This window comes from Sinohyriopsis cumingii, chromosome 3, assembly GCF_028554795.1.
Source record: "Sinohyriopsis cumingii isolate HCF-2022 chromosome 3, ASM2855479v2, whole genome shotgun sequence".
Classification (NCBI taxonomy): domain Eukaryota; kingdom Metazoa; phylum Mollusca; class Bivalvia; order Unionida; family Unionidae; genus Sinohyriopsis; species Sinohyriopsis cumingii.
In genome coordinates, this window is record NC_142963.1 from 36163903 (window position 1) to 36189320 (window position 25418).

The window sequence follows — 25418 nt, forward strand, 5'->3', positions numbered from 1 at the left end:
TGATGATAATTTTGATATTTTATTATTTTTGTAATAAATATTTTTGATTTTGTTTTATTCTCATTTCGCCCCATGGTACATAAGCGCCGATACTGTAATTGTTCTAACAATTTTTTTATATATTTTTAATTGATATTAAATGTATTTGTAGCGACTCTAACGGCAAAGTCAGAAAATTTGTTTATTAACAAATTTATCGAAACATACGCAAGGACTGAAGATCTTAAATGAGTATATTGCGGTGGCTAACAATCAATATAACTACAATTGTACCTAATTTAGTTCCATTTGGCAAGAAAACTGTTTCTCGACTTATAAACATATTTGTCTTCGTTGTATCAGCAATCATAAAATCTAGTTCAGCATCATCTATAATTAATCTTGTACAATGTCAATTATGATCATATGATCCTCCTCGGGTAAATTTACCAATTATTTTTCCGCTAAAATCTTTTCCGATTTTTTTTTCAAAATAAGTTATATCAGGATTTTCTTCGTCAGAATATTTCATTGGCTGTGGTAACCAAACTTGTTTTTGCGGACTATATGACAGAATTGCTTCACTTACTGTTAACTAACATTATTGTTATATCAAGCATATACCGTAATAATACTGTTGGAACCTATATTTTTTTTCTGAAAAGTGTTTGGCTGCGTTTAAAGTCACGTTCGGACGTTCGGTACTCTGTTCCGTATAGAATCTAAGAAATTGCCTGTCGTATCCCGAGAAATTGTGAGCCATCACCGTGGCATGGCAATGACAATCTCCGTAACGTTCGATATCCTCTTGGCTCTACGTCTCGTCGATGGGGTCTATATATACAGAAAGAACGAACTTGGTTAAATCATTTCGGATTCAGCAATCGAGAAGAAACGATTGCAGTGAGAGAGAAGAAGGTAAGAGGCAGCGACGTGACATATCGCCTCACAGATGAAAAGCAGTGTTCGTTCAAATCGAAGAAAAGAGTGATCCTGAACCATCACCTTCCATTTCTTCGACCAGACTGAAAGAGCCTATTCAAAACCAAAGTCCACCACTGCCACTAAACCCTGAAAAGTACTACCACATTCGAGAGACGGGAAAGCGGTCCTCTAGAAAATTTAGAACCACTGCCGACACGTACACGGTGAAGTTTAAAGATTTCCGTCCGGCGTACCGGTGGAGAAAGCAGTGGGGTTCATCACCGATGTGTGGAATGTTTTGTTAACTACACTGAAACAGCAATATGAAACCAAAAGAAGACGATCGTTTGAGATTTTCCATTCATCACGACAGTTCGAAGTCCCCCGTTTGGATTGAGTTTAGAAGCTCAGCAGAATTGACACCTTCCAAAGTCATCGACAAGATTAAACACGTGCAGCAATCCAACAACAAGTTTCAAATCACCGATGGAAAAGCTACACTGTTCATGCCCCACGTTTCTCTTCCCCAAGGGACAGGACGCAAAATGGTGTTATTGGTGGACGAACTTCGCAGCACCGAAAAGGAGCCTCGTTCAAAGTGCTTGTCAACTGCTAAGATTGTGCTCTACTTGTGGACCAGGAATACGTAACAATAGTGGCAAGTTACACGTTTGTCGAGGAAATAAACGATGTCACATATGTCGCCTTATCGTGGACTTGGAACACGAATGCTGCATTCAAAAATACAATTCCAAACAAGAGGAGGAAGATGACCAGAAGAAAGGGAATTTCATCTTTTTCGATTTCGAATTCATGCAAAAGACTGGCATTCACATTCCTAATTTCTGTGTGGCATATCGTGCGTGCGAGAAATGCATACAAGAGCCGATATTTCGTCATTGCCCTCACTGCCGCAAGGTTCCTGGAGGACGTGAAAAAATCGTTCGGGGACCAAACATGCTAGCCGATTTTGCCCAATGGATCTTGGACCCCATCGACGAGACGTGGAGCCAAGAGGACATCGAACATTGCAGAAATTGTCATCGCCATGCCACGGCGATGGCTCACAGTTTCTCCGGACACAATGGGCAATTTCTTAGATTCTATACGGAACAATGTACCGATCGTCCGAAAGTGACTTTGAACGAAGCCAAAATCATTTCCATGCAAGTGGGTCAATTACAGTTTAAAGATTCGATTAGTTACTTGGCCATGCCTTTGAGTCGAATGCCTCAAACGTTTAGAATGACAAAAATGGCCAAACCTATTACGCACTTATACAATAAAAGAAATAAATCAACACGCCGTTCTACCCCATTTGCCTGAGGCTCACTACTACGACCCTGACAACAAGCGTACCGAACAACGAGAAGCTATCTACATTTGGTACCAGACTCATGCCTCGGACCTCTTAGAGTTCCAGGAAGAAATGTTAAAGTATTGTCGTTCCGACTTGGACATTTTAAGGCGTTGCTGTGGAAAATGTCGAGAATTATTCATGGAACACGGAGGGATCGATCCTTTGAAAGAAGCTTGCACCATCGCCAAAGCGTGTTCCTTAGAATACCGACAAGATTCATGCCCGAAAACACCCTGGCTGTCATGAGCCCTCAAACGACCAACTTTGTCAAACGTCAGTACTTGGTCAAAGCCCTACGCTGGCTACCTTACTAGTGCAAAAAGGAAGATAAATGGATTCAGCACGCTCACAACGGAGGAGGCGAAAAGACCATCGGAACGTATTCGATGGATGGTTGGGACTTAGAAAACCCGAAAAATATGTACGAGTTTAACGGTAGCTTATTTTACGGATATCCCCTCTGTTACCCTGAACGTGACACCAAGCATCAGTTTTTACAACGGACCATGGAAGACTTGTACCAGGTCACTTTTCAGCGACGCTTGATGTTAGAACAGCATGGATACCAAGTAGTGGAAATGTGGGAACACGAGTACGATCACTGTTTGTAAAACCGATCTCGAGTTTAAACGTATCGTGGAAAGTTACATGTTGATGGACCCTCTGAACCATCGGGACAGTTTTTACGGAGGACGAACGAATGCCACCTGTTTGCTGTACCAAGCTGACGAGGAGATTGGAGAAGAAATCTTATATTTGGATGTGTGTTCGCTGTATCCTTACGTGTGCAAATATTTTAGCTTTCTTCGCAGGGCACCCGCAGTTGCTGAACCGCAGGGCATCAGCAATTGCTGAACGAACACATCAACCTGGACAACATTCGAAAATACGAACGCTTGATTAATCCAAAGTATGGCCTCCCACCGGCTTGTACCATCCCGTTTTACCTCACCATTGCCAAGGAAAACTGATGTTTCCCCGGTGCCGTACTTATGCCGAAACGTGCAATCAAGATCATCCTTGCCAGCATACCCATGAAGAACAGGACTTGACGGGAATGTGGGTCAGTGTGGAATTGTTTAAAGCATTGGACCTGGGATACCAACTGTTAGAAGTGTACGAAATTTACCACTTTCCCAAGACAGAACAGTACCACAAGGGTGACAAAACTCAGAAAAGCATTTTCGCAGACTTCATGGATGCCTTTTTGAAACTGAAACAAGAACCCAGCAGTTATCCTTCCTGGCGCCACACTTCCAAAGACCAAGAGAAATTCAAAGGGAAATACTGGGAGCAGGAAGGCATCACGTTAGACCATGAGGAGAAAAACGAAGGCAGACGATCGTTTGCCAAAGTGATGTTAAATTGCTTGTGGGGCAAAATGGCACAACTACGTGTTTATCCAAGACAGAGTATTTGACAGAACCTTTCCGCTACTTCCAGATGATTCACGATAAAGCTAAATACATGAAACACCTGTTCGTCCTTCGTGAGGAGTTGATCCTGGTTATTTACGAAGAAGAACTTTATACAAGCCGACGAATTTGGAAATGTCATCATTGTGGCTTAGGTGACAGCCATTGCTCGCTTAAAAATGTACGAAGCTTTAGAACTGTTAGGAAATCGCGTCCTGTACTTTGACACGGACAGTTGCATCTACATCGATCGCCTGGGTCAACGTCACCCTGACATCGAAGGAGACAGTTTATGAGCCTGGACGGACGAGCACCCCAACAACAAGATTATACGTTTTGCTAGTGGCTGTCCAATAAATTACGGGACCCTCAAGGATAAATGCACACGGAGTATAAAGTGAAAGGAGTGACTCTCAATTATCGCAACAGTCGACTGGTGAGCTTTGGCGTATTGAAAGAAGCCTTGCAGTCTGGACAGGATGGAAACTTTAAAGTGTCCACCCGTAAACACAACAAGATTGTACGTTTACGCACACACCAAATCCTCTGTCGACCCTTGGAAAAAGTCTATCAAATCGTGTACCAGAAGAGAGTTTGGCTTCCCAACCACTTCACTTAACCGTACAGTCACGCCGATATTGGCCATCATTTAAAAAGGGACAACGTCCAAGGCCGATAGTTAATTGTAACTACCAACGTCAATCGAGAAAGTTGAATCCTTTCAAACAGCAAGTATCGAACGTAAAACTCAAGTCCAACGAGAAGCTCAGGTGTGATGCTATGCCTCACGATCACATCACGAATGCAGTACCACAGTTTAATTGTTAATGTACTACCTCCTTGACAAATTACGTGCAACCAGTGCATCTTTCAGACCACAAGACTTTACCTTATGGACATGTTGATATCGCCCAGTATAAAAAGGGACGACTTCCAAGAGCGACACTTCATTGCCAGGACAAGCGACGAGAAAGATGATTCACTCTATGCAGATGAAAAATGAGAAGGAACAAACATCATTGACCTCTTTCACCACCATACCGTCACAGCAAAGTGCGTCCAAGAATGGAAAGGATTCAGTAGACCTAAAGGAGTATTTTAGCATCCAAATGACTCAGACTTCGAGACAATTAGGACGACAACTTACACCTACACGGTGAAATTTAAAGACTTCGCGTCTGACGTTCCACCGGAGGAAGTAGCAGGTTTCATTACGGAGCTACTTGACTCACTGACAGAGGAACTCAAACGTCAGTGCCAAGTGAAAGATCGAGGTCGTTTAAGCCTAATTATGTATCACGACAGTTTGAACTCGCCTGTACGTCTAGGGTTTAGTTCACCTGCAGAATTAACTTCTTCCAAACTTATGAGGAGTATTGAAGACGTGCAGACGATGAGAGAAAAATTTGACATCACTGATAGAAAAGTGACCATTCATATGACATACGCTGTACCTCCATGGGAAGAAGACGATGATTGCACTTGGTCTGTTTACCGATAAGTGTACTTAGCAAGATGGACATAACAGCAGATTTACGAGTGAAGGGGAGTATGTGATGGGAAACATCTATGCTGGGACACAAGTGGTAGCTGAGCAGATTTTAAACAACGTGTGTGACGGATATAGAGAGCAACTTGAACTCTGTGCTATTTGATTGTTTGTAACTTGTTTTGTTTTAGCTTTTTCTTATAAATGAACATTTAATGTGAATACGTTGTATATGAAGTGATTTTTAGAAAGGCGTGAACTTTAATTTTAAAAAGTAGTTTACTAGAACCAAGAGGTAAATAACTAGTAAATAGGTTTGTTTCGTATCGAAATGTTGATGTGTTAAATGGATAGTGCTTAGACCAAAGCACAGGTCAGAGAGCCCATGTATATACTTGAATAAATGTTTTGTACCCATAAAATATTCTTTTCTTTTTCGAATCTCTATACTTTCTGTGAGTCTTTCGTTAGAACATTCATGTCCTCTTTTCAGTGTGTTTCCATCTTTGTTTGAATGTGTAGTTGTTTGTGTCTGTATGTCTATGCTTGTCCCTACCATCCTTTGTCCCTATAAATGCATTTCACCCTACAAATAGTTTTGAACCTTTAAACAGCATGACGCCAACCATGTTTCGATTTCCCAGGTGCCATTCCCATGTTAAATTCCCACTGACCCTATACATGCCTACCCATGTTAAATTCCCGAAGACCCCAAAGTGCCGGGACACCTTTTTGACTGGGACTTCCACTGACCCTATACAACCCCAAGATTTTGCCCCATGTTAATTTCCCATAGACCCTAAACAGCCCCACGACCTTTTGACTGGGATTTCCATAGACCCTAAACAGCCCCCTACTACTACTTGTATCCTTGGCAAACATCATTGACGGACCAGCTGATCTTGAGTAATCATCGCTGTATCTTGCAAGGCCAAGTATCGCAATGGCAATATCAATGTTTTCCAGGCATGATTCAATGGGTTTTCCATCAATCATGTATACGGCACTTTTAAATAATGCCATAATACCATTGTTAACAAAACCAGTTGATCACCAATTCCGATTCCTGTACCATCTGCTTGTAAAAGTCTACCTTCTACTTCAATAAATGCTTCAGCGGGTAAGAAATATCTGCTTGTATCCTGAACTTGAAGTTCGATTCGTCCACGCTGATTTGGTTCTCGTGCGTCATAAGAATAATATTGAAAATCGCGCACAGACTCATCTTTGAGAACTGGCGCATCCATGTCAAATGCTGGATCAGATACACGTTTAAATGTTTTATTATAGTTATTATCGTCTAACACGAAGACCCCTTCATTCTATCGGGCTAGCAGTTCTTTTCTTTTTCTGACATGGGTACACCAGCTAACTCTGCTAGTTTTTGATTTGCAGCTTGATTAATTATCGTACTAACATTTGCAGACATAACTTCGGTTCTGGGTAATTTTACTGGCTGCGGTTTTCGTCGTATTAATCGTGATAGTCTATCCTTGATTGCGGAGAATGCTTTACTAGTAACATCACCAACAACACCAATACCTTTATCACGATCAACGTCAGTAGCTTTTATTCCCAGTTGCTTTGCAATCGGTATTGCTTTTGGGGCTATCCTTCTAAATCGACCCTGAACAACACCGCCGAGTCCATCTCCGTAGGTAACTTTGTATGTTGGTAATCGCGAATTTATCACCCTAATCATTACAGGTCCACGTTGAGCATTATGTAGAATCATCTTATTTTATTGTCACTGATCTAATTACATACCCTCAATCACTGTGATAATCATCAACGATTTCATCGATGAGAGACCGATAAACATTAATGTCCATGATACCGCTTGTAAATAATCGTTGACAAATATCAGCTGCTTCATTAATGATTTCTGGGGAATTATTACCCGCTCGTTTTCTGATAGTTAGAGTTTCTAATCGTTCAACATCAGCAAGGATGTTGCTAGGACATGGAGTAATACGACCACTTCCTTGTGTAACAAGACCACATCTAGTGGTACTGGGGCCAGACAATATTTATCTTCTTTCTCCCACAACCCTCATCGCACCTTCCATTGCTTCTAATTTTTAATCTTCCTCACTTGTTGTTTTGACTGTTATTTTCTTACCTGTTTTTTTAAGATTTATTTTTTGCTCTAACTTTTTCCAGTTGCTACTTCATTTCTTCTTCTCTTTGTGTCCTTTCTTGTTTTGTTTGTTCAATATACCATCTACTGTCTGGCTAAAAATATTAAAATTATTAATATCTTCCTCAGATGTGATTTGCAGAGTATCAGTAGCGATGCGATATACATCCCTAATCCAATCATCATTTTTAACAATTTTAATATATTTGGGTTTTACATATTTATCTCTGTCATGATATCCAAACGAAGAAACATTAAGTAATTGATCTGGGTCTTTGATAGCGGCAATACCTTCGGGAGTGAATTTATCTATGATGTTTATTCTGACTCTTGGCAGTTGTGGTTGAACTTCAGGTTGTGGTTGAGGAGGTTGCTGGGGTGGTGATTGAGCTGCTTGAAGACAGCCAACAATATCAACAGGCAATGTTTCAAGAGCTTTTTGAGCCACCTCAGCTGCTGTAACAATTTTTTTTGTTGGTTCGACAATTGGTTTGAATAACTGTTCTGTGCCTTCTGCAAATTCCTTCTGAGACTCTTGACGAGCTTGTAGTTGCTACTTGACAGCATCACGCACAGGGATATATTTTTTAATTGCCTCTAATTGCTCTTGAGCTAATCTAGCTGTGCGAGATTCCATTATTGATATAAGAATGAGTTAAGTATGCACACATTACAGCAGCAGGCAGGGTGCGACCAAAAATGAGTGTCCCGGTGGGTAAACAAAAACATGCATAACAATTTAGAAAAGCACGAACAACAAAGATAAAGTAACAAAATGAGCTAACCCAATTAGAGAAACTCTAGGTTTTGGTTAGAGGCTTCGGTTTAATGTTATTACGCTTGTATTTTTCATTCACTCCTGTGGAGTTTTATTTTCAATAATGGACTTTAAAGCAAGTGGTCTGTTCACCCTCCCTGCTGCAAATACAAATTCCTTTCGTTCTATCAGACAAGCGATGTTCTTGTGATTCGTTTTTTGCTTCTTTTTTGTTGCATTTAAGGGAATGGAAGCCACCTCACTCGCCATCGCTCCCGTGTTATATAGCCTGTTCATCCTTTACCAAAATCAAAGTGCACAAAGGCATCAACAAGTAAACACCGGTGCATATTTTAATGACAGTACATTTTTAATTTTTTATTTGTACAAAGTTATCACGCTTTGTTTTTATGGAATGTGGAATGACATACCAGACCTAAATGGGTGGGAAGTTGACATGTTTTTAATCTGCCTTTTGAAAGCTCGACTGTCCTAACAACCATAATATGCGGTGGCTAAGGTGGTGGTCCAATTGATTAAAAGAAAGTTTAGCATAAATTCGTTACAAACGTTCATTGACCTCCCACTCAATCGTTGCACGTTAGGTAGAGGTTCCTGCGGCAATGTCATTTTAAATTTTAATATGGAAGCACAATGTATAGAAGTGCGCACATTTCTTTCTAAAATAGAAATAAAACACCCATATTTGAGCCGACCTCCAAAATCAAGTGCATCGTTTAAGCACAAGTTTAAATATGAGCAAATTTATCATTGGTGAAGACATTTTCTTTTGAAATAACTTGACCAAAATTTAGGGTCTCCGCCGTTGATTTACATTTAAGAAATAATTTGAAAAACTTTCTTATTAATGAAACGCAGGCTCAAAATATCCACGTACTGCGACTGAACACTCGATATGCAAGGCAGGTGGATAAATAACCACACCGAGAAAAAACTACAGAGAAGAGCTCATGCGGCAGGGATTTACAGCCGAGTCAAGACGAAACCAAACGTTACTCATCTCCAGAATGAATATTATTATCTCAGAACCAAAAAATTACAGCTGAGTCAAGACAGCCAAAAGTTACTCATCTCCAGAATGAATGTATCCCGGAACCAAAGATTTACAGCTGAGTCACGACAAAACCAAAAGTTACTCATCTCCAGAATGAATATTGTTATCCAAGAACCAAAGCAATAAAAACAAACTAAAATGCAAGCAAACACTTTCCGACAAATTTATAAAAGATCCTGAAAAGTTCATAGAAAAGATTATTTTCGAGGAAGGATCTATTTGGATTATCGCTGATATTTGGTTTATCGCTAAACATTGTCGGGCACTAACTAGCAGTAAATTTTCGACAGCAGAGCTTACATCTAACATGTTTTCATGTACACAGATTATCATTAGCCTGTAAGAAAAAAAAAGATCGACAACAGTGCAGCATAAAGCCTGTAAAGACCCAATTTGCGCCGTCCCAGAGTTGAAGGGGGAGGAGGAGGGGGAGGTGTGTCCTTCTGCCAAATACTCACGTGATTTTCTTTTTTCTGTCGACTGTCGTTTGTCAGAACGGTTTGCAATTGTTTCTTAACTCCAACAAATGACAGATATTTGGCCCAAATGACTGTTAATAGAGTTGAAATGATTAGTACCACCTCATTTTGGTCTCATTTTGCATATACTGCTGTTGATGCAATGGTCTTAGAAAATATGGTATATCCATCCAATAGCTAGCTATACATGATGTCATTTATCATGGTGGTAAGTAGAATTTGTAAGTTTGTGAACTCATTTATGGTCTTTAACTTGTGAGTTTTGGTAATAACAATCATACTAACACTGTTTTTATTTATTTTCGTCTCGTAAGAACATGAATTCATGCACGCTATACTTTATGTATTAGGTGTATGCCATAGTACAGATTTCAAGACGATCAGAGTTACATTGGAACATATTTGTAAAACGCGCTTTCTCATCCCTATAACGTCAAAATATCTGACACTTTGAATACAAATAGATAGATAGATAGATAGATAGATAGATGTGTGTCTGTGTGTACGTGATTTGGATTTTTAATGTAGCCTGAACAGTTTTCCAGTCATATTGATGTATGCAGTATGGCAGTTTAAAATGATGTCTAGCACTGGGGCATAATGCTGCAGACATGTATCATGAGATCCCGCCAGCCACATTATCCTGACAACAGGCCGACCAGTCCTAACACTTACCTCTTAAAGTTCTTATAAGAATAATAATTTTTTTTCTCTTTCGATTGTGGCCAGTTTTTAAGTATTATTATTCAAGAACGATACAATTAAATTTCAGACAGCATAGCTACCAATATACATACTATGTGTCAGCAAATCCGACTACTTTGTTCAACTATCACCCTAATACCATTTGCTGGAAAGTATCAACGTATTGTCCATTTTTCGTTACTTTAACTCGAATGGCTTGATTGGGTGCATCCTCTGGTTACACGTCCATGTATTTTTTTTTCACGCTTCAGTTCCAATACTCTGACACATAATTATCTGACATTTTAATTTACTATGAGAGTGATTTACCTGACAGCAGTATACTGCCATTGTTGTTGAAGAGAACACTTCTGATTTCACAGTTATGCATGGAAAGTTTAGTGATCACCGTTCCTGCCTTAATGTCTACCACGCATACAATGCCGTCGTTATGTCCGCTTGCACAGATTTCATCATCCGGGTTAATGGTGAGGGATGTAACTGCAGAAGCATGCTTTCTAGTACAAGATGAAATTATACTTATAACTGACGAGTTTTGTATACAAAAAAATTAAAAGTACACTTATTATGTGGAAAGACTCTTTAGTCATGGAAAATTGAGAATTGAACAGCGCGAAGAAAGCAAGTAGAAGTCAACAAGGGTGAAGATTTCACAAAAAGTAAAGCTATACTTTGGGTCTTCAGTTATTACACACATAAATGATGTTGCTGATTGTCGTAGTCTTCGTTGTATTGGTATTATCATCATTATTATTATTATTATTATTATTATTATATAACGGCTATTTCTAGCGGGCTTTCGCGTTTCACTATATTTTTGCGGTCATTGTCTAACCTTAAAGTCCCCACAAAGCCACGCAATCATTTACAGGGTCTTATATGAGGTTCTGTTGAACATTAAAAGCGATTTATATAAATTAAAACATCTACTAGCAATGGAAGTGAGTTAAAATTACAGTGTTAAAAACACATTATTATTATTATTATTATTATTACAATTGATTATAGTAGTAATGGAAATAGCAGTAGCAGCAGTAGTATTTGAATTAGTAGTTCAAGTTGTAAAATACAAACTTACCTAATTCGCTTAATCAGTGTTCCTACTTTCACATGCCATATGATCACACTGCAGTCTTCAGATCCACTTCCGAGAAGCCATGTTGCTTTGGTTAGCGTCAAGCACGTGATCTTCCCAGAATGACCTATCCAAAACGGTATACATTTTGAAAACAGGACAATTTAGTGCGGCATGATAAATCTGAATTTTTTCCTTTGCATAATAAATCTGATGACGAATTATACTAATCTCTGAAGATCCGCCTTTAAATAAACAGATTATTTTTTTTTTATAAAAAAAACAGCTTTCTTTTATTAGGTAAATTAAGAATCCACGTTACTGACAACAGTGACATTCCGATCAATAATTCATATGCTGAAATTTTCATAACGAGAATGCAATATTTCCAAAAATAGGATTTTCAAAAAAAAATCCATTCAGTATCTTTATTATGCTAAAGAAAACGTTCTTTACATGAATTTTATTTATCAAAACTGACCGAAACGATTGCAATTACCTTCCATGAAGAAATCTCAAGATAGAGCTTTACATAAAGTCGTTCTACACCCTCCCCAACTCACATATCAGACACCAATAAAAACGAAATTAAAAATTAAAAGTTACGTTTTTCTTAAAGATTAAATGTGTGTACAATATGAAATCATTGAATATGAACAGAATAGAGATTTGACTGCGTTTATTTTGTGAATGATCTTTATTGTTTCATCTTTTGGTTTATTGATCTGATTTAAATAATATTTCACAAGAATCGATTGTATTTGTGTATATTTATGTGACATCATACTCTAATTCGGAGTCATATTTTCAGCTGTATTATATATCTCACGGTCGCTTGAGATAACAACAACAATAACACCAACACCACCACTACCACCACCACCACCACCAATAATAATAATAATAATAATAATAATAATAATAATAGTAATAATAATAATAATGAGATGGTGGTGATGGTGAAATAAATTAACATAGGCAATGGCTACCACATTTGAATTAATTATTTTAAGTGTGCATAAAGAGAAAAACGTTTTCTACAATGCATAAATTTGTCTTAAAAATAAACTCTTTTGTCGGAACATTTAACGAGAATCTCTATAGAAATGTAGCGTGAATTATTTTGTTACTCTCACAATATTAACAGAGAAGCGTTAGATTATATAACAATGTCTCAGTGATCTATTTGATGTCTCAGGACGTCGTTTTAGAACGTGACTTTGCCGATACCTATAAAAAGAAACACCCAAAACGATGCTTTCAAAACGGATTGGAGCACTTTACGATATAGAAATTAGAACCCAGCTCAAGTCTAAAGAGGACAAAAATATATGCAAATATCTTCTTGACAGAGAAATGATAGCGTTTATTTTATATTTTTGTAGGATACAAAATCGTTGGCTTTTGAATGGGAGGGGGGTATAAAACTCTTGGTTTTATTAAGTTGATTCCGGCCGAAATTTTAAATATTCATTTTTGAAATCTCTGTCAGGTAGTATGCAAATGTTAATTATTTTCATGACGTCAGTAAGTCCCAGTTATATGTTGTAATTGTATGCGAAATTAGTTGAGTATTTTAAGTTCTCAGAAGAAAAAAATGAATGATGCTTCATTTATGATATCCTAGCAGACTACACATTACCTTCAAATCTTTTAACCGGTTTTTTTGTTGCCAAGTGGTACATGGTAATAACGTTTTCTTGGGCGACGATCACATGCTGATTGTTGACGAGGGGTACAATGCAGGAAATGTTGGAAAACTCTGCAAGTGAGGTGATGAAGGGTGTGTGAGAATCAGGCAACCATGATGTGAGGGGCACGAGAAGGGGTGAGCAGTAACCGTCGCACCATTCCATGCACTGTGTCACAAGAGAGTCAATATTGTCCGGGAAAAACTCTGTAAAAAAAGAGTGAGGTCATGTTTCTAAAGGTAAATTGCACTACTGTTATGTTATTATTAAGCTTTGTTCAATTACTGGTTTTAATAGATGAGATTATGGGCTTCGTGGATTAAGTTTGCTCCTTTCTTTCTGTGATTGTTATATATATATATATATATATATATATATATATATATATATATATATATATATATATATATATATATATATATATATATATATATATATAACCCTATATTATATAAATGGCTTTGGGAATAAATTATGAAATAAAAGGATCAAACAAATCTACAGCACATCCAAACTTTCTGAATTTCTGAATGCATGTCAGTTTACCAGGTAAGTACATAAAGATAGTGATTATACCCATTCATTTTATTGATTATTAAACTTTTTCATTCAATACATCGTAAGCTGGAATTTCAAATTAGGTACAAACACAGTAAGCCGAATCTCAAATAATGAATACCTTTGAGTTCTCTGAGCCTGCCTATAAGCTCATTGGCTAGTTGTATGGGGGATCCCTCCAATACCATTCGTACTTCCCTCAAAGTATTGGCCAATAGCAATATCTCAGCGTCCACATGACTTGTCAGGACAGTATGGAGGTTTTCTAACAGATCGTGGAGAGACTGATTGTCAATGGTTGCCATCAGGTATTCAAAATTTATCACAGCATGCTCTTTTAATGTGTCTATGTCTCCTGGGAGAGAAGATTAATTTGCATTATTCGCATTTTTTAAATACGATATTGTCATCTTTCGGTTTGAAAAGTGTTGTAAATTTTCACAATTTATTGTTGATCTGCTTTCATGTCTCATTCCATCTGATCTGTAAAACTTGTTTCGTAAATTAGGGAGATAAGTTCAGTATCCATTTTTTGCTTTACATTTGACTGAACTTCGTTATGGACAAAGAAAATGAAAAATTAAAACACATTAAGGTCCATGAAATTAGTTTGCTTTTCTTCCGTTCACGATTCATAATCTTATGCAAAGGACAATTACACCCTCTTTATGCACCCTAAACAGGAAAAGAGAGAATAGTTTTCTTCATTTTTGCCTGTTTGATGACACCATCTTATGGCTGGAATATTGTACAGTATCATTAAAGCTTCTCCACATATTCAACCTCGCTTGGTCACACAACGACATATAAATGCAATGATTGGGAATTGAGAAACAAATAAACTGCTATATTTTGGTTTTGCATACAAGGTAAATTACCGATTGCGATGAATGGAATCTGCTCCGTCTGGAGCATGAATTAAATTTGAATTACAGTACGTAGAATGGTCTGACAGATACATCAGGGTAAGGTCGTGAAGCGGTAAATGACAAGAGTTGTAACATACCAGATAAATTTTAGGAAGTCAAGGACATTTGAAACAATTTATAATAAAATAATATTTTCCTGAATAGTTATTATTAATGGCGAACTAGAAAGGAGTAGTCTGACTTCGATGCGAGTGATTAAATGTTTTGGCGGTTAGAGAAAATAATCCTGATTGACTTAGCTGAACGAAGGGGTGTCTCTCCCAGACGAAATTCAAGGTTTTAAAGTAATCCCCCCTCGCGATATTAGCTTTTTTTCTGCCGAAATGGGGATGTTGGCTCCAATATCAGTAGAAAGTACTCTTCTCATTAAATAAATTGTCCAAGGGACAAAGGGGTCCAGAAATTTTTGAGATCCCAAACCAGAAAAGAGACAGATGGAATTCTCTGATGATAAGCTAGCGAGGGCTCCGGAAGGCATAAAGGTACAGTCTCAGTTGCATACAATATATGTTCATTAATGTAAGTTTGTGATAATGTGTTGAATCTATTCATTTAAATTCATACATCAATTTTTCCTTGAGTTCAGAAAATAATCGTGTATATTATAAGATCCATGTATTGTAAAAATTTCATACAATATTTCGTTGGTATGAATGAGTTCGGATTAAGTGATTTTGTATGTAATAAAAATCATATATCATACAGATTGCATGCACTACTCTGATACGAATTGTGATAATTAATTATATGTCTTAAATGATACGTATCATGTATGTTGAGAATTGTTTTTTTTCTATGTATGGAAATGTGTCAATGAATTGCTAATTAGCTTGGTAACGTAGTTGGGACAAGGAGTAAAGTCCATTGATTCATTTGTGTTATTAAGTTCATTCATTTTAACACATAATTGAAGGGGTTAGCATTAAGAATGTGGATCTACATGCATAATTCAGTTATAATTTATAGCCATTGTGGGGTAAGCTGGTTTATCTAAGAGGGCTAATCATGTAACTGTTACAGTTAGGAATGCTAAAAGCAGCTAAAAGAGACATTAATTTATAGTAATAGTGTTGTAAGTGTGTATTAGGAGTCGAACTGACAATAATAGCTTAGTTCTGTTTAATTACAATAGACGATATATGACGTAAAGAGTGGGAATATTGTTCATCCCTAGAAAAGTGAAATATCTGACACGTATTTAGGTCGGGTATTATTTCTTTAACTGAAGGAAAAAATAGCTCCATGTCTGTATTGCAAAGTGGGAAAGGAGCGCAATCTGAAACCAAGACGGTTGGTGACCCGAAGAGGAGAGAGAGAGAGAGAGAGAGAGAGAGAGAGAGAGAGAGTGGAAGAATGAAGGAAAATAAATTCAGGAACTCCAACCTATCACGAACAGGGATGCTGACATGTCGGCAATTTGAGTTCGGTCATTCGATTATGTGATGAATATTATTCTTTCAATATAACGGAACCACTAGATGAATTTTTCACTAATTTTGTAATTATATATCTGAGAGAATCATTCAAATGTGATGTTCAATTTCTTTTGGTTAATGTAATTGTTATATTTTAAATACGGTTGCTCGTGTTGTTCTATTCTATATCTCTGCTGAGATCTCTGTTACTCCATCATTTAATTTCATATTTTATTTTATTGTTTACCCAATACAGTCAGTAACACCTTGGTCCTAGATAATGATAACCAAAATAGCACACCACCTCCCTGACATCCACGGCACATCAACACATAGAAGCTAAATAGCGCTGCGGTAATGGGAGTAAAATACCTTGACCAGAAACACAACACAACAGCCTATGAGCCGGATTTGATCCCGCAACATTTGGCTCGAGTTCGGTACACTAACCTCTGTGCCTCCGCAACTGTCATAACATTTATAATTATTGTTGGCGGAATTATTCGGTTGCTTCTAGTTTTCTGTCTCATGCAAGAACAGGATTTTGCGCAAAGACCATATTAAACGGCAATCAGCGAGGAAAGAAGAATCTGTTGCGTTTGATTCGGCAAGAATAAATAATCAGTTCGAGTTCTATCTTGTATTCGAGTTATTTGGTGTTTCGCTGTGTGTTGGATGACGATTTCAAGAAAGGTTACACATTTTGTTTAAAAAGCAACTGGCACACACGGTCGAAGTACACAGTCTACGATAAGGTGGAGACCTATATATTATTCGAGGAAAGCGACTTCGCTAGTTTGGAACGTATATTCACATGAAACTAGGAGAAACTACTACAAAAGGATGAACATTAAGTGTTCGACAGAACAGAATATATTGATATAATGACAGGGCTATGTTAACTAAAAGTCAATCGTGAAAAACGTTTTGAATGTATTTAGTTTGACAATGGAAGATGGAAATTAGATTTGTGTTTATGCAAATTACTGCTTCGTTTGGGGCAGTTTTGTGACATCTGAAACAGAATGCATACAATTAAAAAGGAAACTTTGAATTAATCTCTGTGATAGATGATATTTTTACCAGATTTCATAAGCTGATACCACAATTCATAGACCCGTCTTTCGTTGTATCTCGTCTCGCTATAAAGCAATGGCTGAGGATTAACGAAACGGTTGGTGTTCTCTATCACAAAGATTCTTCTGTCCGTGTCCACAATGGACTTGCTATTGGTCCAGGTCTCCAGAAACAGATGTGCGATGTCCGAGTGGACGGTTAACACCTGCTCTGGTTCTTGCAGGTACCTCTCTTGTATCACAGCGATGCATGCTCTGTTCCAAGAAAGCAATATCTTTCTATGTAGATATCTCGCTACCAGTAAGTTCCCTGGTCAGATATAAAAAAGATTAAGAGTGAATAGACATGCGCAAGACGTATTCATGATTACCATAATAATACATAATGTTTTCACATTTCTTACTAAATGAGGCTGCTTTATGAAATGATATAACTAAAGGTTCATTAGCTTCAGAAATAACACACATAGGGTATTTGTGGTGCTATTAACTGGCAAACGTTCTAATGGATAGCTTTGAAGCACAGATGCCCTCTCTCTCTCTCTCTCAAGCAGTCACTATTGTGTCTACATACGAAAACAGATAGTGCAACCGATCACTTTAAATATTAAAAACACGTCCATGACCTAGCATGAATGTCAAGAAAGGCACCGCGAACTGCTCCGTCTCTGACACTGTAGGGGTAAACGTTTTGTACTAATCACAAAGTTCTTTATAACGCATCCATAGAACAAATACCATTGTATAACTGATACTGGTACTGGTATATATAGTGTACAGGCTTCAAGGAGAAACAATGCCAGCAATGTATTTTGGGGGAATAATGTTGTTGTTGTTGTGGGGTTTAACGCCATTTTTCAGCACGATGGGCTATACATGGCGGCCAGTATTAATGGTGGAGGAAGAACCCGGAAAACCCCGGAAAGAACCACCGACCCACGAGAAGCTACTGGCAAGCTTTCTCACATGCCCACATTGGCTGAATCTTAGACTCGAACCGTCGCAGACAGAGGTGAGATGGCAGTGATCCGTAACGAAGAGCGCTTTAGACCGCTCGGCCACTCGGGGCCCCGGGGAATAATGCTTTCTTCATCAATCAGACAACAAATTATTTACATATTTTTCATCACTATCCTTGTGTTTGTTTTTCAATATATTTATGTTTTGTGTTGTTGTTATTTTAAATTTTGTTGGGTGTGGTGTTTGTTGGGTGTGGGGTAGTGAGGCTGGGGGTTATTTGTTTACTTGATTGAAAATGACCGTTGTCAAATTTCAAAACCTTTGACACTGCGTCCACCCTATGAGTATGTCTTTAACTAATGTGTAGACCTACCCATCTCAAATTTTAGCTCCGACCAAATGTAGTGTGGAAACCGGAGCACTGAAGGAAGTGTTACTGGAAAACAGGTGAGCAAGATATCGTTGTTACACGACAGAAGGTCCAGTATTTCCATTTCACTTAAACCACACTGAGAAAGACAGATGTATCTGCAAAACGCACTCACTATCTGATCACCATATTTCCTCTCTAGTGAACACAACTTTTCCTTGGTGAATTCCAATACGCTGGATGGTAGATCGTTGTTTCCCGGGACGAAGTTAGACTGCCAGCACCGTATTATTTGTGTCACATTTGCGACATGTAAAAGATGTCTGCTTTCGACCAATGCTCTCCGCAGTGTGATTTCCTGCTCTGGTGTCACCCTTTGCTTAAATTGTTTCAGATCACTTTTAATGATTTTGATACAGAGATTTTCTGTGAGAGGTTCAAGGTGTACAACAGACTCTGTAGACTTAAGTTTTCCCTCCACTTGTTGCAGAACGGAACTCTTTGTATCCGAAGTCGAGGCTGTCGCTATAATATGAATCTTCGGTGGCAAGTTGTTGGTAATCCATTCAAGACCCGCATTATCAAAACTGTTTGTTTCACGAAGCTGATTTATTCCACCAAGAACTATCAAAAGATGCCGATTTCCTTTAGAGACCCGATTGAGCAAGCCATTGAAATAATTTTTCAATTTCTTACAGTCATAAATTTTAATATTGATGTTTTGCTGAAGAACAACATTGATCTGTTCACATATATTTCGAAATAAACGTTCACCTGTGGGTGGTTTTGGCAAGATATTTATGAACCTTGGGATCAAAATAGTCTCTTTTCCAAACAGTTCCCTGGCTCTGTGACAAATCTTAGAAACGGCCATGGATTTTCCGGAACCAGTTGGTCCTTTTATAAGAACAACCTGATGTTCCTGTCGTGTTCCAGTTATCAGTAACGATTGCACCTTTGCAACGACTTCCTCGAAACTAGTTTCTGAGTACTTTTTGTACAAAGTTTTGCAGTGGTAGAGGTTCACTAATGATTCCAAACATAGTTGGCGCTTTTTGATGGATATTGCTATTGGTTGTTTCTTTTCCAAAGAACAGTCGATCATGTACCGAAGCTTTGTTGACAACAGCGCAGAGAAGTTCTCCAAATACTCCTTGTGTTCGGAATGCTTCTCAAGATCGATGCCTCCGTCTTTCCATGTAGTTTTCATCAACACTTTGTTTTCAGAAAGGCATATTGACTCTATTTCATCTCTCATTCTTCTCAGTTTGATCAGCTTAGATTCGTTTGCAGATAGATTGGGCATAATGTCTACATAGCATGCTGCTTTATTTTGTTCATATTCGATGCCTTTAAAGATAAAAAAATCAATTGAGCAACAATAATTTTAAAAGATACTTAAAGGAAATAATTATAACATCCCAAGGCATTTTAACAGCTTACAGAAGCATTCTGAATGAACTATATGCCAGTTTGAAGTATCTATAGGAAAAGCAACATATACAGCCATATTGTTCTCATAAATATTACTTTTGTAGATTATATATTATTCGTGGTGCTGTTCCATTTCCTGGATTCTCGTGATAGGTAGCAGATGGAGATATTCAATGCAATTAAAGAAGGTTCGTGGATTTTTAAATGATGACGATCAAATAAGCAATGATTTAGAGAACTATTAAAAACGACAAGAAAAATAAAGGAAGAAAGGAATTAAACATCTCTTAGTGTTAAACCCAGGGGAAACAAACATAGTGATCCAACCTTTTTTAATTTTTGCATACTGAGCTAGTGGATTAAAAATTATATTATAATGTATTTAAGTGTTTCAATTTGGTGTTTTTTCCTCGACATTATTATTATTATTATTATTATCAAAGGAAATAACGGTTGAACGAAAAGCCTTTATCGATTTACAGAAAGCAAATCGGCTTTAAATTAAAACAAGCATTCGCAAATGCCCTCTTTAGAAAATATTAATGACCCATATTGCGCAATCATGGGGCAGCGGGTAGCCAAGTGATCTAAAGCGCTCACCTTCACAGATCACTGCCATCGCACCTCTGTCCGCGTGGGTTCGAGTCTCGGGTTCGGCCAACGTGGATATGTGAAAAAGCTTGCCAGTAGTTTCCCGTGCGTCGGTTTATTCGTCCACCAGTTATACTGCTCTAAAAAATGAAGTTAATCCAAAAAACAACACATCCGTAGCAGACAAAGACATTTAAATGTGATTTTCTGCTGTCTGTTTGCAATTTAACATGGATACTCGGATTTAAACTTGGCTTAGTTCATAATATGCTTGTGAGTTTTGTATCTTTCTTTACCTATATATGTTTAAACCCATTTGTAATGAGTGATGTACCATGGCTTTCTACTGTTACATGCAGTAAAATCACGACTCGCTCCAAATCGCCAACCATTTCGGATTACTTTTGCACAGTATCCTAAAATCACACTGCCTCCATTGTTCGGGTTTAAGGCCTCAAATTTCATTCTAATGAATAGCATTGCATAATTTCAGTTTTGTGAAAATATTAGATAGTATTTACATCTTTTTATATTTGCTATTTTATGTTCACATATTCATCTAATTGTTTTATATATAAGAATTTCACCAGAGTTGCCGAAGGTTACACTTTTAAAACGTCTTTACCAGCGTCTGCCTCAAGAATAAAAGATCCTCATAATGATAGATATCCACTATAGCAAGGTGAAATTCAAAGGATTAGAAGGTCACTGGTTGAAAGCTTACCAACGACATCTCTGAAGACAAACAAGCATCCCTCCGGTGCGAGATGAAGAGCGTGCGTTATTTCACTCTCTAAAACTAAAGAAGAAAATGCGTTATTTGCTTTGGGGACTATCTCTTGGAAGGCAGAACAATGTAAATCAATAAAAGAATACATACATTAGTTTTGAGTTGTAACTGTAAAACTCTCGACAATTGAAACTAACATAAACAGTCGTCACATGTTCAACAGTTTTTTTTTTCTTCCTTTAACACAATCATCAAAATACAAAGACTCACACACGCAACTAGAATTTATTCAAATGGAACGATATTTATGGCATCGTGAGTGCAGACGACATTTATGTCATCGTAAATGCGAAATATAATTTTATTAAAAAAAAACATTTCAATAAAACAGCAAGAAAGAAATGTATCATTGTCCTAGTCTTATTTTAAAAGGGAATCAAAAATTACATAATTGATTGTAATATGCAACGCGTTCACATATGCAGGAATTCATGACCGTTTGAACGGTCCAAGCAGGTGAATTGATCGTACAGAATATCCTTAATTTAAGCTTCAATTTATATAAAAGTCTTCGAGTAAGTAGTTTATTTCATGAATTGCCAATAGTTCCAAAAATGTGAGATAAGAATTATATAATATTTAATAAAGTTTGTGTTTCAATATGATATAGATGATGCACATAGAAGAAGTTTACTTCGCACAGTATAATACAATGTGGTAGAATTATTGTAGTTGTACCAACCGGATGTAAAGAAACGCGCCTGCTTCTTGTGATGGACAACATTCATAAGCCCCTCTTCGTATAAGATACTGGCAGACGTCTGGATCATTTCAAGGAGACGTTTGCGCATGTCCGACCATGCCGTCACTTCCTCCGAATGTTGCTTAGGATCTGTACAAATTCTGGTAAAAAATTCAATTAGAATAATTACTGATGGACACTTTTATAAAAAAAAGGTAAATATCGTTAACATATAAATTACCCATTCTGAGCGTAACGACTTACAAGTGTACACCGCATTGACCATAAAATACTTCTATCAAATTGATAGCTTAGGATTTTTATTTTGAGCATTTCTTTGAGAAAATATATATGCATGCTCGAATTTTTTGTTGCTTTTCTGAAGAAAACGTGCAATTTTGTCCATTTTATATCTGATTCTACCAACAAACCACCAGGCACGATTCTATCGGTAGACTTTCTACGATTAAGATTTCTAAAAGTCACCTACTAAGGCATAGAATTTGACTTAGTTTCCTGAGAAGAAGAAAAAAAAAATAATAATAGAAAACCACCCAAAGCAACATTAATTTATGTTTTTAACTAAAATATGAAGGATCTTTTGACATGAGCCCGAAAATTGTTTTCCTTATATGTTCATAGTTTTGGCAATTTCGGTTGAAACAGTTGTCTTGAGTCTCGATATCATCAAAGTATCTTAAAAGATAAGAATAATAACCATCTACTCTGTAGCGAATTATTTTCGGGGGGATGGTATATTTGGTGTTTTTATTTTTTATTCGCGATGAATCGGCATATAGCTAAAAAGTAAATGAAGATACCATAACACAAATATTTATAATAATAAAAAGTGCAAACACCATTACGACATTAAAACACGGCAAAACGATCTGAAATGAAATTTTGACACAGCAGAAATAAACACCCTAAAGAGTAAGTGATTAATACCAGCTTACTGCGGAAAATTCTGAAATTTTGAAGAGACGGGCCTGAGAACATACACCGGAGGTATTCTATTCCTATCAAGGGTGTACCACTCATCCAGGAGAGAGATATCTGAAAGGTAGCCATTGAGAAACTTAGACACATATAATAAATGTGTTACTTGCGGCCACAAAAATAATTTCTTAAAAATATAGTGCCTATTTTGTTGTATTAAAGATGACTTATATTCGCCTTTTGCTGAATTTCTTGACGAGGACGCTCTGTCCATCCTTCACATTCACTCATGTAATTGTGCTACTAGATACAAAATAGATTTTAAAAATTTTCTTGACGTCAAACTTTTTCTCTCACTTATTTCTTTATTCTGAGTATATAATCAATTAATTAATCAATCAATCAGTCAATCAATCTGTCAGTTACAAAGTAATAATAATAATAATAATAATAATAATAGTAATAATATAACAATAATAATACAAATAATAATAATAATAATAATAATAATAATAATAATAATAATAATAAACAACTTGTTTTATTGAGGGTAACATAATTGGTACATGCTAATCTTTCACATGGCCCTTTTAAACTTGACAAAAATGTAGTTCAAAATAAAAACAAGACCAAAAGATATTTTATAACATCCAGTAATATCTCTTTTCCATAGATATAGATATATATAGATATGTACCTTGACCAGACTTAAATGCATGACCCCTGACGTGCTGGAATTCACTTTCATCAAAAGTACTGGGCAAAGAGACATCACCGTACTTCATACCAACCAATCCCTTATGAGAAAAATATCACGTTTGTGCGGGTTATCACATCGAAAATAATTGTATTCTGTTGTTTTTATTATTATTTATAAACCTGCTCAATCATAGAGAGCGAGCACATGATCTTTCTTGATACGAAACTTCGAATGTATTTCACAGCACTTGAACATAATTATAATCTCATCATCTGGGTGAATTTACCTCAAAGACATTTAGCGTTTCAGTATTTTACAAATATTGGATTATTGATTCTGTAAGTATTCTTTGCAGAAATAATTAGCACTGAAAGAAAACGAGAGAATTTCAATAAATTCACACTTGCATTTAGAGCTATTTTGAAACTGAGTTTTTTATATATAAAAAAGAAACTGAGTGACTCGACATTATTTATGCTTTTATTACTGTATCTATCATGATCACCGTGACAATTTTTTTTATTAACTACTTGACGACTGAATATGATAAGCACACTGTAATAAAAAAGAAAAAAGGGAATATATTCCACTTAGGCAATACAGCAGAAAGCCGTTGTACCAAAAAGAATGGGAATATTGACTCGTTATGAGCTGCATTTATTTCTTCGATTCTTCTCTTCAGCTGCTCTTGGTCCAAAACTGGGTCATGGTCACAGCCCTCCAACATGTCCACCAGTATAACATCCAGCCCGTGCCGGACGCAGTGCTTCTGAAGATCAGGCAAAACCTCGTGCCATAGTAGTCGCCGTTCTGCATCGAACTCTGAAACACGTCATGACAAAATCAGTCAAAGTTTACTTTTTCTATTCCAGGGCATGTTTCATTATACATACATACATACATACATACATACATACATACATACATACATACATACAGCCAGATCGCAAGATTTCGTATGGTACATAATAACCAAAACTTAGTGTGAAGTATTTGGTTGCATACAGTTTGGTTGGTTTCGTTTTGTGGGTTGGAAGCCCGTTTTCAGCACATGATAAGTCATACATGTGCGGATAGTATATTATAGTGGAGGAAGAACCCGTGAAAACCCCATGAGGAACAAACGACCCACGGACAGTGACTGGCAAGCTTTCTCACATACCCACGTTGGTCGAACCCAAACTCGAACCCATGCTGACAGAGGTGAGATGTCAGTGGTCTGTAAAGGCGAGCACCTTAGTCTACTCGGTCGTCCAGGGCTCCAGTTACAAATGGGTCGGGAAACGTTAATCGTGGATGTCAACTGATAAAAATGAGCCCTTGATCTTGAAAAATAAAATTAACTTTGAATTTCAATTTTAAATTCGCTCAAGGCTATTTACTCGTGCAAGCTGCAACCCGTTTGACATTGTCTTCTACCGCGGTATGGGTGGGCGGGGGCATTGCCTGCTCCTAACAAAGAATACTTTTTTTAAACTTAAATATACATTTTACGTAATTCTACATACTTGAAATAATGACATACCTTCATAATTTGCACATATATAAAGTTTGACGGTCGTAGGTGGAAGGGGAGGCAGTTCTTCCAATCTACCAAGCAGGACATTTTTAGTCACATCTGTCTGGTCCATCTTGAATAAAGCCAGATATTTAAGCCCATGCTGTCTTCAGATACAAAGTTTGGATGGAATACTGAAAATATAGATGATAAAATACACATGACAGAAATGCAAAGAGTTCTAGATTTGCTACGTCTGTTAACGAGCGTCCACCATCTTTCGGATCAAGCATCTTTTCTTTGGTTATCGATGGAAAAGGCGGATCCAGGATGTTTTTCAAAAGGCTTCACTGTTGGGAAAGGATGGATTGTATTGTTTTCATCGTA

At 37.2% G+C, this 25418-nt stretch overlaps 1 protein-coding gene across 1 annotated transcript in view; it reads right to left on the minus strand.

Moving 5' to 3' along the window:
• The window catches only part of LOC149802685 (NACHT and WD repeat domain-containing protein 2-like), a 58907-nt gene extending 33743 nt beyond the window's left edge, over positions 1–25164 (minus strand). The window contains exons 1-12 of the mRNA XM_089953821.1: positions 25059–25164; positions 24153–24355; positions 23531–23630; positions 22851–22950; positions 21847–22055; positions 21147–21221; positions 18401–19747; positions 17075–17377; positions 13769–14002; positions 13041–13295; positions 11402–11525; positions 10633–10820 (exon numbers count right to left, since the gene is read on the minus strand). Of these exons, the coding sequence (XP_089809947.1) occupies positions 10633–10820; positions 11402–11525; positions 13041–13295; positions 13769–14002; positions 17075–17377; positions 18401–19747; positions 21147–21221; positions 21847–22055; positions 22851–22950; positions 23531–23630; positions 24153–24355; positions 25059–25164 (3244 nt within the window). The remainder of the gene's footprint in view (positions 1–10632; positions 10821–11401; positions 11526–13040; positions 13296–13768; positions 14003–17074; positions 17378–18400; positions 19748–21146; positions 21222–21846; positions 22056–22850; positions 22951–23530; positions 23631–24152; positions 24356–25058) is intronic.
• Positions 25165–25418: the final 254 nt, after the last annotated feature.